The 14,040-nt window shown below is 50.8% G+C and overlaps 1 protein-coding gene across 1 annotated transcript in view; it reads right to left on the bottom strand.

The window, feature by feature from the left end:
* Positions 1-6,705: 6,705 nt before the first annotated feature.
* Positions 6,706-14,040, bottom strand: part of mob4 (MOB family member 4, phocein) — an 8,423-nt gene continuing 1,088 nt past the window's right edge. Inside the window, exons 2-8 of the mRNA XM_048618965.1 lie at positions 13,710-13,772; positions 13,030-13,130; positions 11,123-11,165; positions 10,186-10,272; positions 9,294-9,373; positions 8,252-8,363; positions 6,706-7,710 (exon numbers count right to left, since the gene is read on the bottom strand). Coding sequence (XP_048474922.1) covers positions 7,579-7,710; positions 8,252-8,363; positions 9,294-9,373; positions 10,186-10,272; positions 11,123-11,165; positions 13,030-13,130; positions 13,710-13,772 — 618 coding nt within the window. The 3' untranslated portion in view covers positions 6,706-7,578. The remainder of the gene's footprint in view (positions 7,711-8,251; positions 8,364-9,293; positions 9,374-10,185; positions 10,273-11,122; positions 11,166-13,029; positions 13,131-13,709; positions 13,773-14,040) is intronic.

Here is a 14,040-nt window from a genome sequence, read left to right as displayed (position 1 = left end):
TGCGGCAGAGGGGCAGTAAGATCCCAGGGATGGGGTTTTGTGGTGGGTGGGGAATTCCCAGCCCGTGCTCCCTCGGAGGCTCTGGGTTTGCTGCTTCCCGCGTGTGTAACTCCGTCTTATCGCCCGCAGTGTGAGAAACTGGCTGAGGAATACGAGGACGAATTCCTGGAGTTTTTCTCGCATGAGTCCAGGAATGTGAAAGACCAAGTGTGCAGCAAACGGACAGGTAGGTGAGGGGCGTCACACCCCCACCCTATCCCTCACCCCTCCCTCCCCTCCTCTGGCTGGAGAGACCCTCTGAGGGGGGCGGGGAGGCAAGGGGTGACCGCTCTGTCAGGACGATGGAGGGGGGGATGGTTTGACCATCTCGAAGGGAGAGGAGTTCCTGCCCTTAAACTATTCCCTTTCCTGCCCCCTCTGCCAGAGGCTAGGTTGGTACAGAGTCAGTGGGACTGAATGGCCTTTGGTGTGCTGTACGTCGGTTGGTTTGGGGGGTGGGGTTCGGTCATCAAGGCCCCTGGGGGTGGGTCGTGGAAGGGGCAGGGGCAAGAGAGTGGAGGGGAGAGAGAGAGAGGGGAAATGAACCCTCACCTTATCAGATAGTAGCCTGGAAAGTGGGGGTGGAGGGGAAGGGGTGAAAGAGGGGCCGAATGGCCTCATAATCCCAATGTCCTAAACTTGCTGGGGGTGGGGGGGTCGATTGGAAGAACTCCAGGCGGCAGTTCTGATGACTGAGAGGACCGGCGATGCACCGCCCAGTCGAGCAGTCCCTCACTGAGGGGCGGGGGCGTGTGTTGTTGGTTTTGGGGGCGGGTGGGGGAGGTGCGGCGGTGGGTTGGGGGGGGTGGTGAAGAGATCTGTGGAGGGTGGCTGTCAGCAGAGAAGGTGAGAGACCACCCCTACTCCTGTCTTCTTCTTCATCTACAGACCTGTGTGACCACGCGCTTCACACCCACCACGACGAGCTGTGAAGACCAGAGTCCCTATCGCACCCCCTCGCTCACACCCCTGGACGGGGGTGGATGGTGGGGGGGTTTGGTTTAAGGTTTGAACACAAAGTCTGTGTTGTCACGGGGTAAGGTCCCCCCACCTTATGTGGGGAGGAGGGGGAGTCCACCCTGACACACAGGACCAAACCTCACGAGCGAAAAACATTTTGTTTTTGTAAAAATGAAAAGACACACAAAAAAGGAAACACACTCCTTCCCATTGCACTCAGGAAAACAGATGTTCTGGTGCTGACGTTTCTTGCTCCTTAGCCCTCTCGCCCTGCAGCTTTGCTGACGTGCCTGGTATCCCTGAATAAATGAGAATTGAGGACTGGGCTCCGTGAGTGTGTGATTGAAATGCCGCTTCTATACCCCCACCGTGCAAGCTGACCCACCCCCCCGCTGCTGAAGTGAGGCAAGCCAGGGAACATCTCAATGCTGGGGGTGCAAGGTGCTGCCTCACTGTAGACCTTGGGAATGCGAGTTGATGGTTCCTTGAAAAGTGGTGTCACAGGGAGACCGGGCGGTTTGGCACACTTGCCTTCGGTTGCTCAGGTGCACTGAGTACAGAAGCTGGGGAGATCATATTCCAACTGTACGGGACGCCCTTGCATTCAGGAGTCTCCTGGTCTGCCTGCTGCAGGAAAAGACGTTGTTAAACTTGAAAAGATTTACAAGGACGTCAGAGGGTTTGAGCTGTAGGGAAGAGGTTTGAATTTTTTTTCTTTCTATTCACTCATGGAATGTGGGCATTGCTGACTGGGCCCAGCATTTATTGCCCTGTCCTTAGTTGCCCCCCTCCCCTTGAGAAGGTGGGGGTTGAGCTGCCTTCTTGAACCGCTGCAGCCCACCTGCTGCGGGTCGACCCACAATGTCCCTTAGGGAGGAATGCTGACCCAGCGACAGTGAAGGAACGGCGATATATTTCCAAGTCGGGATGGTGAGGGGCTCGGAGGGGAACTTGCTGGGGTGGTGTTCCCATGTATCTGCTGCCCCTTGTCCTTCTGGATGGAAGGGGTCATGGGTTTGGAAGGTTCTGCCTGAGGATCTATGGTGAGTTTCTGCAGGGCATCTTGTAGACGGTACACACTGCTGCTACTGAGCAGTCAAGCGCGAGCTGCTTTGTCCCGGATGGTGTCAAGCTCTTGTGTTGTTGGGGCTGCACTCATCCAGGCAAGTGGGGAGTATTCCATCACACTCCTAACTAGTGGTAGGGCTTTAGGGAGTCAGGAGGTGAGTTACTCACCACAGTATTCCCAGCCTCTGGCCTGCTGTTGTAGCCAATATGGTTAGTGTAGTTGAGTTTCTGGTCAATGGTAACCCCCAGGATGTTGATTCAGTAATGGTAACACCATTGAATGTCAGGGGACAGTTGTTAGATTGTCTCTTATTGGTGATGGTCATAGCCTGGCATTTGTGTGGCGTGAATGTTACTTCCACTTATCAGCCCAAGCCTGGATATCGTCCAGATCTTGTTGCATTTGAATGTAGTCTGCTCAAGTGTCTGAGGAGTCACGAATGGTGCTGAACATCGTACAATCATCAGTAAACATCCCCACGTCTGACAGAGGGAAGGTCATTGATGAAGCGGGTGTAGATGGTTAGGCCTAGGACACTACCCTGAGGAACTCCTGCAGCTGAGGTGATTGACCTCCAACAACCACGACCATCTTCCTATGTGTCAGGTATGACTCCAAACACCAGAGGGTTTGCCCTCTGATTCTAGTTTTGCTAGGGCTCCTTGATGTCAAGGGCTGTCATTCTCACCTCACCCTCTGGAATTCAGCTCTTTTGTCCATGTTTGAACCAAGGCTGTAATGAGGTCAGGAGCTGAGTGGCCCTGGCGGAACCTAAACTGGGTGTCACTGAGCAGGTTATTTCTGAGCAGGTGCTGCTTGATTGCACTGTTACTGACACCTTCCATCACTTTACTGATGATCGAGAGTAGACTGATAGGGTGGTAATTGGTTGGATTTGTCCTGCTTTTTATGTACAGGATGTACCTGGGCAATTTTCCACATTGTTGGGTAGATCCCAGTGTTGTAACTGTACTGGAACAGCTTGGCTCAGGGAGCAGCAAGTTCTGGAGCACAAGTCTTCAGTACTATTGCCAGAATGTTGTCAGGGCCCATAGCCTTTGCAGTATCCAGTGTCTCCAACTGTTTCTTGATATCGCATGGAGTGAATCAAATTGGCTGAAGACTGGTATCTGTGATGCTGGGGACCACTAGAGAGGCTGAGATGGTTCATCCACTCGGCACTTCTGACTGAAGATTGCCGCGAATGCTTCAGCCTTATCTTTTGCACCGATGTGCTGGGCTCTTCCATCACTGAGGATGTGGATATTTGTGGAGCCGCCTCCTCCAGTGAGTTGTTTAATTATCCACCACCATTCACAACTGGATGTGGCAGGACTGCAGAGCTTAGACCTGATCCGTTGGTTGTGGGATTGTTTAGCTCTGTCTATCACTTGCTGCTTTCGCTGTTTAGTGTGCAAGTAGTCCTGTTTGGTGGCTTCACCAGGTTGACACCTCATCTTCAGGTATGTCTAGTGCTGGTCCTGGCATGCCCTCCTGCACTCTCCATTGAACCAGGGTTAATCCCCTGGCTTGATGGTAATGGTTGAGTGGAGAATATGCCGGGCCAGAAGAAGGATGAAAGGTGACTTGATAGAGGTGTACAAGATGATGAGAGGCATAGATAGAGTGGATAGTCAGAGACCTTTTCCCAGGGCGGAAATGACTATTACGAGGGGGGCATAATTTTAAGATGAATGGAGGAAGGTTTAGGGGAGATGTCAGAGGTAGGTTCTTCACACAGAGAGTGGTGGGTGTGTGGAATGCGCTGCCCCAGCAGTGGTAGTGGAGTCAGGTACTTTAGAGACTTTTAAGCGACTCTTAGATAGGCACAGGGAAGATTGTAAAATGTAGGGCATGCAGGGTATATTGATCTTAGTAGGATCATAGGTCAGCACAACATCATGGGCCGAAGGGCCTGTACTGTTCTATGTGGTTATAGATTACATTGGAGTACAATTCTGCTGTTGTTAATGGCCCACAGCGCCTCATGGATGCCCAGTTGAGTTGCTAGATCTGTGTGAAGTCTGTCCCATTTCGCACAGTGATAGTGCCACACAACACGATGGAAGTTATTCTCAATGTGAAGGTGGGACTTTGTCTCAACAAGGACTGTGCAATGGTCACTCTTGCCAATACTGTCTTGGACAGATGCAACTGCAGCTGGCAGATTTGTAAGGATGAGGTCAAGTATGTTTTTCCCTCCTGTTGGTTCCCTCACCACCTGCTGCAGACCCAGTCTAGCAGCTATGTCCTTTAGGACCCAACCAGCTCGATCTGTAGTACTGCTGCCGAGCCACTCTTGGTGGTGGAGGATATTGAAATCCCCCACCCAGAGTACACTTTTGTGCCCTTACCATCCTCAGTGCTTCCTCTAAGTGTTGTTCAAAATGGAGGAGAACAGATTCAGCAGCCGAAGGTGGCTGGTACATGGTGACTAGCAGGAGGTTTCCTTGCCCACGTTTAACCTGAAGCCATGAGACTTCATGGGGTCCCAGAGTCAATGTTGAGGACTCCCAGAGCAACACCTTCCCAACTGTTTCCTGCTGGGTCTGTCCTGCCAATGGGACATTATCTGTAAGGTATGACTGTGTTGCTTGACTAGTCGGTGAGACAGCTCTCCCAATTTTGGCACTAGCCACCAGATGTTAGTGAGGAGGACTTTGCAGGGTTCCATGGAACATCAGAGGCTGAGGGGGTGACCTTATAGAGGTTTATAAAATCATGAGGGGCATGGATAGGGTGAATAGACAAGGTCTTTTCCCCCAGGGGTAGGGGAATCCAAAACTAGAGGGGCAGAGGTTTAAGGCGAGAGGGGAAAGATTTAAAAACTAAAGGGACCCAAGCACAGAAACAGACCCTTCGGTCCAACCAGTCCATGCTGACCATAAGCCCAAACTAAACTAGTGCCATTTGCCTGTGCTTGATCCATAGCTCCATGTTTCTTATTCATGTACTTATCTAGATGTGTTTTAAACATTATAACTGCTCTCACATCCACCACTTCATTCCGCACATGAACCAGTGTTTAAAAAAAAACTGCCCCTCATGTCTTTAAAATCTCTCCTCTCTCTTTAAAATCTCTCTCCTCTCACTTTAAAAATATGCCTCCTACTCTTGAAATCCCCCACTCTAGGGAGAAGACATCTACCATTCAACTGATCTATACCCCTCATGATTTTATAAACCTCTAAGGTCATCCCCCCAACGCTCCAGTGAAAAAAGGTCCCGACCTATCCTTATAACTCAAACCCTCCATTCCCGGCAACATCCTGGTAAGTCTCTCCTGAACCCTCTCCAGCTTAGTAATATCCTTCCTGTAACAGGGAGACCAGAACTGGACACACAGTGCTCCAGAAGGGGCCTCACCAACGTCCTATACAACCTCAACATGACGTCCCAACTCCAATTCTCAAAGCTCTGAGCAACAAAGACAGGGGTAACATTTTCACGCAAAGGGTGGTGCGAATATGTAATGAGCTGCCAGAGGAAGTGATGGAGATAGGAAGGGGAAAGAGACTTTACCCGAGGACAGAACTTCTGTCAAATAGACAGACAAAACAAAACCCCTCATCATAAAATGAAAGGAACTGAGGATGCCGAAGGTCAGTTTTAAAAAAAAATTGCTGGAGAAATTCAGCAGGTCTCCTTTCCACTGGGAGAAAATAAATCTGCTTTGCAGAATGCTTATGTTCTGTCTACAAAAGTGAACGCACGCTTCCTGTTGCCTGCTACTTCAATACCCCCGTGTTCCCTGACCAACATCTCTGTCTCAGGCTTGCTGCAATGATCCAGTGAGGCTCGGTGCCTCATTTTCCACTCGGGGACCCTGCAGCCTTTGGGACTCTGCATAGAAAAAGAGTTCAGTAATCTTAGGGCCTGAATATCACCTTCAGAACATCCTTTACCCACACCCCCATGTGCTGCAGATGGGCTGGTTTCAGCATAGTCATTTTCAGCTACTTAGACTTCATCATCAGCTTCTCCCCTCCTCTCTCTCTCTCTGTCAAACACACACTCTCTCCCATCCTTTGTCTAACTTTCTTATCGTCTCCTCCTCCCGCACCACCCCCCCCGCCCGCCCCACCCAACCCCTGTTATAGGAGCAGAATTAGGCCCTTCAGCCCATCGAGTCTGCTCCACCATTTGATCATGGCTGATGTGTTTCTCAACCCCATTCTCCTGCCTCCTCCCTGTAACCCTTGGTCCCCTGTCTCTGTCTTAAAGACACTTAATAACTTGGCCTCCAGAGTCACCACCCTCTGGTGAAGAAATTCTTCCTCATCTCTGTTCTAAAAGGGCCGTCTCTTCACTGAGGCTGTGCCCTCAGGTCCTAGTCTCTCCTACTGGTGGAGAGGTCATTCCCACATCCACTCTGCCCAGACCGCTCAGTATTCTCTAAGTTTAATCAGGTCCCCCCCACATCCTTCCAAATTCCATCGAGTACAGACCCAGAGTCCTCAACCGCTCCTCATACGACAAGCCTTCATCCCCAGGACCTTTCTTGTAAACCTCCTCTGGACCCCCTCGAATGCCAGCACATCGTTCCTATCTGCTCCCTCTTAAAAGAAATCTTTGTCAACCTTTTGCAGAGACTAAAAAAAATTTGGACAAAGGGAAGATAGGGATAGGCACAGAAGTTTGAGACAAATGGGGCTTTTAATATTAGGCATCGTGAACGTGAATATAAAAATGTTCAGTGTGTTTACACGAAACTCGAAACCAAGGGTAGGTTTAACAGTATACATTAGCTGCACATTTAGCTGTACCCGATCAGTGCAGGGCAGGTTAACATAGCTCTGCTCAGGACTCCAGCCCCAGATATAATTTTCATGTAAACTGGGCCCTCATTTCTTACTGAAGTCAGTCTGCACACCAAAAAAAAAGTCTTGTCCAAGTGTTCTCACACTACACCATCCCCCCCAAATCAAACACCCCCAGGGACAGGGACAGCACGGGGTTAGATACAGAGTAAAGCTCCCTCTACACTGCTCCCCCCCACCCCCCAATCAAACACTCCCAGGGACAGCACAGAGTAAAGCTCCCTCTACACCGTGCAATCAAACATGTGCAAGGCTGGGCTAGGGGCCCTAAAAACAGGGAACAAACCAATTGCAGTGTCTTTTAAAAACCATGATTGTGGTGTTTTCAAGGATACAAAAAAAAACACACAAACACCAGGGAAGGGAAGCACGAGAGAGAGAGCGAGTCTAGCAGCGATGACCGTCCTATAAATAAACAAGGTCTGTGGAAGAAGACAGCGAACAATTATAAGAACAGACAAACAACAAGAACGGAGGCAGGTGGGTGACGTATCAGAGCAAGCAGGAATGAACCCCGAAAACAGCAAAAATAAAAAGGGACAGCAGAAAAGGAGACACAGTCTGGGCTCTGCGAGGGGGTACTGAGCGAATCGCTGGGCCCTCAGCAGCGATGAGAAACAAAGGTTGGGGTTTGGGTTGGGTTAGGGTGACGGCCTCTCCCACCCAGACACCCGCAGCTCGGTATCTCACTCAGGCCTCACTCTCCCCGGCCGTGGCATTCTGAATCTCCCCCTCCAGGATGGGCACAATGAGGTTGTCCTTTGACATCAGGTTGTATTTGATGACGAACTTGGTGAAGCGGTGGCACAGGTAGGTCTCGTTCTGCACAGAAGGGACAGAAAGGGAACAAAAAATAAATAAATAAAAATAAAAAAGGGGTTTAGCTTGGCAGTGGCTGAGAGACCCCAGCTTCCCCCCCACCAAAAACGCACCCAGCATTCTCGGACATTCACTCGAGGAACCACACCCCCACCCACCGTGTCCTCCGCTCCATTCCCCCTGCCGGAAATTACATCCTTCCAGGATAACTCCCAGTGAAAACAACAGGAGGAGACACAGGACAAGCTGCTGGGGGTGGGGGGCGGAAAGCAGGGAAGACAGAGAGAGAGATTGAGACACAGAGAGAGAGGGAGACACAGAGAGAGGGAGGGGTGGTGGGGGAGGAGGGAGAGAGGGAGGAGATTCATGTTCATCCCACCCGGGGGCAAGGGGAGGGGGATGCAGACAGCTGCTGTCATGGAGGGAATCGCTGTCAGGTCCCTGACTCACCCACCCCCACTGGGCTCGGGGAGCCCCTATCCCTACGTCACAGTCTCGCTGCCGACAGTGGCTGGTCAACTGCGGCAACTGCGGAAGGACTCACCTCGTAATCATCGAAGATCTGGCGGTGGTGGAAGTAGGCGTGGGAGAAGATCCGGTAGATCCTGCGACAGACGGAACCCAGTTTGGCCACGGAGGATTCCTTGATGCTGACCCTGCGCGGAGGGTGGACCGAGAGTGAGAGACAGAGACAGACAGACAATCAGGAGGGGGTGGGGACAGTGATGATAGACAGGGAAAAAATATTAATGCACACATTACAAATTTTAAACAATCCTCTGACAGCCGAGAACTCCTGTAAATCATTCAAGAGAGAGGCGGGGTGTTGAAAGCGCTCTCGTCTTGCACTCTTCAGGATACAATCTCAAGAATGCCAGATTTCCAACGGTCGCAACGACCGATGCTGCAGGAGAGCTGGGTGCTGATTGGTTGTCTCCGATTGCCACGGAGAAAGCAATGCCCCAGCCAATGGGGAACCGGAAGATGCTCCGAGCACCCAGGTTGTTCTGAGACAAAAGGCGCGAGGCTGGACCAGATGTGTTTGCTGGGGATATTGCTACAAGTATGTAGCAGCGTGCTCGGGATTGCTTTGCAAATGCTGTGCCAGTCACAGCTAATACTCCAAACCTGAGTGATAAACCTCTTCCTCTCTCCCTAGTGTCGCTTGTTTGTAAACTTTCTTACAGGGACACGGACTGAGCCCAAAATTTATCGCACGTCCCCTATCTGCAACCGCACCCGCTCCCCCACCTCCACTGCCAGGCGTGGTGCAGGGACACCCCGCACGGTGCCATCAGTGGGGAGGGAGTTCCAGGATTTTGAGCCCGGAAACAGTGAAGGAACGGCCCATGTCGTTCCCGAGTTGGTGCATGCGCGTGGAAGCCAACTTTGTGGGCAGTGGTGTTCGCCCAGGTCTGCTGCCCCCTGTCCTTCCTGGGCAGGGGTTGGGCAGGAATTGCGGATTTGGAAGGTGCCACCAGTCAGAGGAGCCCAGGAGAACAGCGAGCGAGAGCTCGTGTTCACACCCCTCACAGGGAAAAATTTAACCCCGCCCTCGAAACAGGTTCTCACCCTCGACACCTTACCTGCTGGGGAAGTATTTGTTGCTGTTCAATAAGCAGGCAGCACCGTCCAGTGTGTGTCTGGTGTAGTCAATAGCAGGGCACTGAGAACGGAGACAGAGGCAAAGAGAGACAGCATGGTCAGGCAGGTCACGAGCAAGTTCACAATATGGCCGCGCACGGGAAATCTCACAAAACAGCCCAGCTGACAATACCGTCTGACTCTGTGTGACAGAGAGGGAGGGAGAGAGACACAGAAGTTGAAAGAGAGGTGGGTCAGCTGTGGTGAGGTTGGGAGAAGCAGGTTTGAGCGATCTAGTGGACGGCATCCGACTTTCAACAGAGAGGTGATAATATTAAACTGGAGGGGGCTCGGAAAAGATTTACCAGGATGTTGCCGGGAATGGAGGGTTTGACATATACATACATATATAGGGTGAGATGTTTTTCACTAAAGCGTAGGAGATTGAGAGGTCACCTTGTAGGGATTTATAAAATCATGAGGGGTACAGTTAAGATGAATGACAAGGAGTGAGAGGGGAAGCGTTCCCTGGGATGGGGGAATTCAAAACTAAGGGGCATATTTTAAAAACAAAAAAGAGGAGGAAGATTTAAAAAGGATGAGGGCCACCTTTTTTTTGCACACAGGAGGTTCATGTGTGGAATGACCTGCCAAAGGAAGTGGTGGATGCAGGTACAGTTACAATGTTTAAGACACTTGGACAGGTACACGAATAGGAAAGCTTTGGAGGGATATGAGCCCACTGCAAGCATGTGGGACTACTTTAGTTTGGGATTACGGTTAGCATGGTCTGGTTGGACTGAAGGGTTGTTTCCGTGGTATATGACTGTATACGAGGGCCTTTTGACAGTGATTCGGGACTGGATGTGTGTGTAGCCTCTGAGTGTAACTCACCTCCTTAGGGGTTTTGTGTGCGGCACACAGGAATATCCACTGCTCAGTGGCTGTCATCTGCGTACATGTGTCTGAGTGGCACTCACCCTGTGTGTGTGGGGGTGGGGGTGAAAATGGAGATAAACCAGGTCAGTCTCATCAATCCAGAAACAACTCCGTGTCCCCCCTACTCCCTCACATTAAACACTGCAATCAACCACCCCCCTCCCCAAACCACACCACATGCAGTCCAATCTAACCAACACACCCTGTCCCCAAAACCGGACCTGAGTAAATTCCCACTGCAGGCTCAGATCCTTCGGGCCCATCAGATCCATGCTAGCATTCACACGCCACCAGCTTCCTCCCCACTCCCTCCACCTCATCCCGCTCGGTTCCTCCGTCTGTCGTGCGGTTATTCAGCTTACCCACACCCCCTCAAAGCATCAACGCTACACTCCCTGAGCTCTCTCTACCTCTCCACCACCCCCCACCCACACCCCCCTCTGTGGGAGTGGGGCCCACATTCGCCTCGCTCTCTGGGTCCAAAGGTTTCTGGAGAGTTCCCCGATTTGGGACTTATCGGGCACTGTTTCAGATCGATGGTGCCTGCCCCACCGATTCTGGTCTCCTGCCCCGAAACACAACTATTGTCTCCCCTGTTGAACCGCACACCCCTCCCTCGCCTGCTTTGTAATTTTAAAAACCCCTCTGTTCGGTCATTTCTCCCCACAGCCCAAAAAAAAACCCTTCCTTCCCTGTTCAAGATATACACATGCATGCACGGGTGCGTGCACATGCAGCTGCACACACACACGCGGGCACGCGCACATGCAGCCGCGCACACGTATGTGTGTTCACACATGGGCTCGTGCACACAATTTAAAAGGCATCATCTCCTATTGCAGAGGCCAGCTCCCCTCAGTCTCCCCACATCCACAATTAGGGTTTAACTCACCTGCAGTTTGACAGCCAGGTCGTTGAGCTCAAGACAGAACTGCCTGCAATAAAACATGATGTGAGAGAGAAAGAGAGAAATAATATATACATTCAACACACCGTGAAAATCATTTGGTGGCAACTGGGGGTGGGTGTGGTGCAGGGCCGAGCGTGAAACCTCGGTTGATGGAGTGAAGCTGCTCTGCTGCGTTAGTTTCACAGGCCACCACCACACCACCACCCCCCCGCCACCCCCGGGAGGTTTCCTGGCTGCACGGAGCCAGATATTCCCTGTCAATTATCCCCCCACCCCGGTATTGCAGTTAACAGGATCTCACCGGTTTCCCACTGCCCTCTACCAGCTGCTCGGGATGGGGGGGCATGTTTGGAGACCGAAGGAACTCTGCAGCCTACCTCTGTCGAAAACAACGCAACAGGATGCATTCTGGAAGGTCCAATGCAGGAGGGTAGTGTACAGTAGATGGCAGGACCCTGAGAAGCATCAACATACAGAGGGATCTAGGTGTACAGGTCCACAGTTCCCCGAAAGCAGCAACAAGTGGATAAAAGGTGGTCAAGAAGGCATTTAGCATGCTTGCCTTAACTGCTCAGGGTACAGGGTATAAAAATTGGCAAGTGATGTTGCGGCTGTACAGAACTTTAGCTGCGCCACATTTAGAATATTACATACATACGGTTCTGGTCACCACACTACCAAAAGGATGTGGAGGCTTTGGAGAGGGTACAGAAACGGTTTACCAGGGTGTTGCCTGGTTTGGAGGGGATTAGCTATGAGTAGAGATTGGACTAAAAACTTAATTTGTTTTCACCTGGACGTCAGAGACGGAGGGGCGAGTGAATAGAGGTTTACAAAATTATGCAAGGCACAGATAGAATGGATAAATGAGGTCTTCCCCCCACCAAGAGTAGAAACATCAATTACTCAGGTACATAGGGTTAAGGTAAAAGATGTAGGTTTAAAAGGAGATGTGTCCATCTTCTCTCCCACCTATCCACTCCTCCCACCTCACTGACCAATCTCCACCACTCCCTACCTGCACTCACCTATCACCACCCCACCTACCTTCCCCAGCCCCACCCCTCCTCCCTCTATTTATTTCAGAGCTCGCTTCCCCATTTCTGAAGGATCCCGACCCGAAACGTCAACTTTCCTGCTCCTCTGATGCTGCCTGGCCTGCTGTATTCATCCAGCTCCACATTTATCTCTGACTCCAGCATCTGCAGTTCTTACTATCTCTGAGTGAGACGGAAGTTTGTTTATTTTAAAAAAAATATGCAGAGGGTGGTGGATGCCTGGAATACACTGCCAGAGATAATGGTGGAGGCAGATACAACAGCAACGTTTAAGAGACATCTCAACAGATACACGAATAGACGGGGAATAGAGGGATGCAGACCACATAGAGACAAAAGATTTTTAGTTTAGAAAGGCATCATGTGTCGGTGTAGACTTGGTGGATTGAAGGGCCTGTTCCTGTGCTGTACGGTTCTTTGTCTTCCTCACAACTTACTCTCTCTGCCCTGTTCTCATGCGAACATCAAAGTTAGCAAGTGAACCTTTGGTTGCCTTATCCAGATTATTGATACAGATTGTAAGAACAAATGGAGGCCATAGCACTGATCCCAGTGACGCGCCACCCATTAAGTCTTGAAAACAGCCAATTTACCGCTGCTCTCTGTTTTCCATTAGCTGGTCAATCCTCTTGTTCCACACTTATGCATCATTCCCTACACCTTCAACTCTTATTTAGCTTGGTAACCTTTGATGTGGCACCTTTTTAAATGCCTTCTGGAAACCTTAATACTCCACATCCACCGATTCCCCCTTTATGTCCATTGCCTGTCACCCGTTAGTATCGGGAACTCGGAAAGCGCCGAGGCCCTAGTGCAGGAAGACAGTCTTACCGGAGGTGCTCATATTTCCAGACTCCCTCATCCTGCCCTTCTGGAGGCTCCAGGATTTTCTCAATATCCGAGGCATCGTCCCTTATGCTTTGCTGGATGTACTGTCCGTTGTTTGGGCCAAAGCAAAAAAAAAAAAAAAAAAAGAGGTGGAGAGGAGGGAGAATTGAACTTAATGCAAGACAGAGCTACGCAGAGTCACAGAAACAAATGAAGCATAACTGCAAAAGACAAAGTTCTCCTGATGGCATTCTCCAATAAAACCCCCCAACCAAAGATGGAATTCAGGGTCAGCTACCTCAGTTTAATCCGACGGCTAAGAGTGCACGGTGCCGAGTGTGGGTCTAACCGAGGGGATACGAAGGCTAAATAGTCAAGACACCTCAAGTGTCAAATCAATTGTTGGTATGGACCGTCCATTCAGAAATTGTTTATTGTCCATCCCATTTACCAGGCAGCCTGCTCTCCCTGGAAGTACAGCCTGTGTGTTATCTTCTTCTACAGGAGAGTCACACTAGGACGGCAAGGCTAGTTTTTAAACGAACACCGTTGGGTATCTTTCTGAGAGGGTCCCAGTGCAGATGGGGCCCATACTGACAAGGCTGCAGCAGTCACTGACCATGGCCTGGCCCACACCTTCCTCTACAGAGATTAATTAACAGGAACTAATACCATCTCCTCACCTGCTGAACCGCCAGAGTACTGTCCATCTCGTCCAGCGACTCATCCGGCCAGCTGTAAAAATCCTGCGGCACAGAACAAGGTCAGACACAGGCTTAAAACTGGCGACACAGAAATAAAGCCTCACACAATAATGCTAATGACTGCAGGGGGCACACAAAATCAGAGACACATACTGCTGTCTTCTTAAAGTGTCTAATCCTGTGCTGTCCCTGGGAGTGTTTAATGATGGCGATGGTGGGGAAACAGTGTAGAGGGGGGCTTTACTCTGTATCGAACCCCGTGCTGTCCCTGTCCCTGGGTGTGTTTGATGGGGAGGGGGTGGGGGGGGGT

The sequence above is a fragment of the Rhincodon typus genome, chromosome 41 (genome assembly GCF_021869965.1).
Source record: "Rhincodon typus isolate 14 chromosome 41, sRhiTyp1.1, whole genome shotgun sequence".
Taxonomy (NCBI): Eukaryota; Metazoa; Chordata; class Chondrichthyes; order Orectolobiformes; family Rhincodontidae; genus Rhincodon; species Rhincodon typus.
The sequence above is the reverse complement of the archived record's forward strand: the minus strand, read 5'-3'. Positions and strand labels throughout refer to the sequence as shown.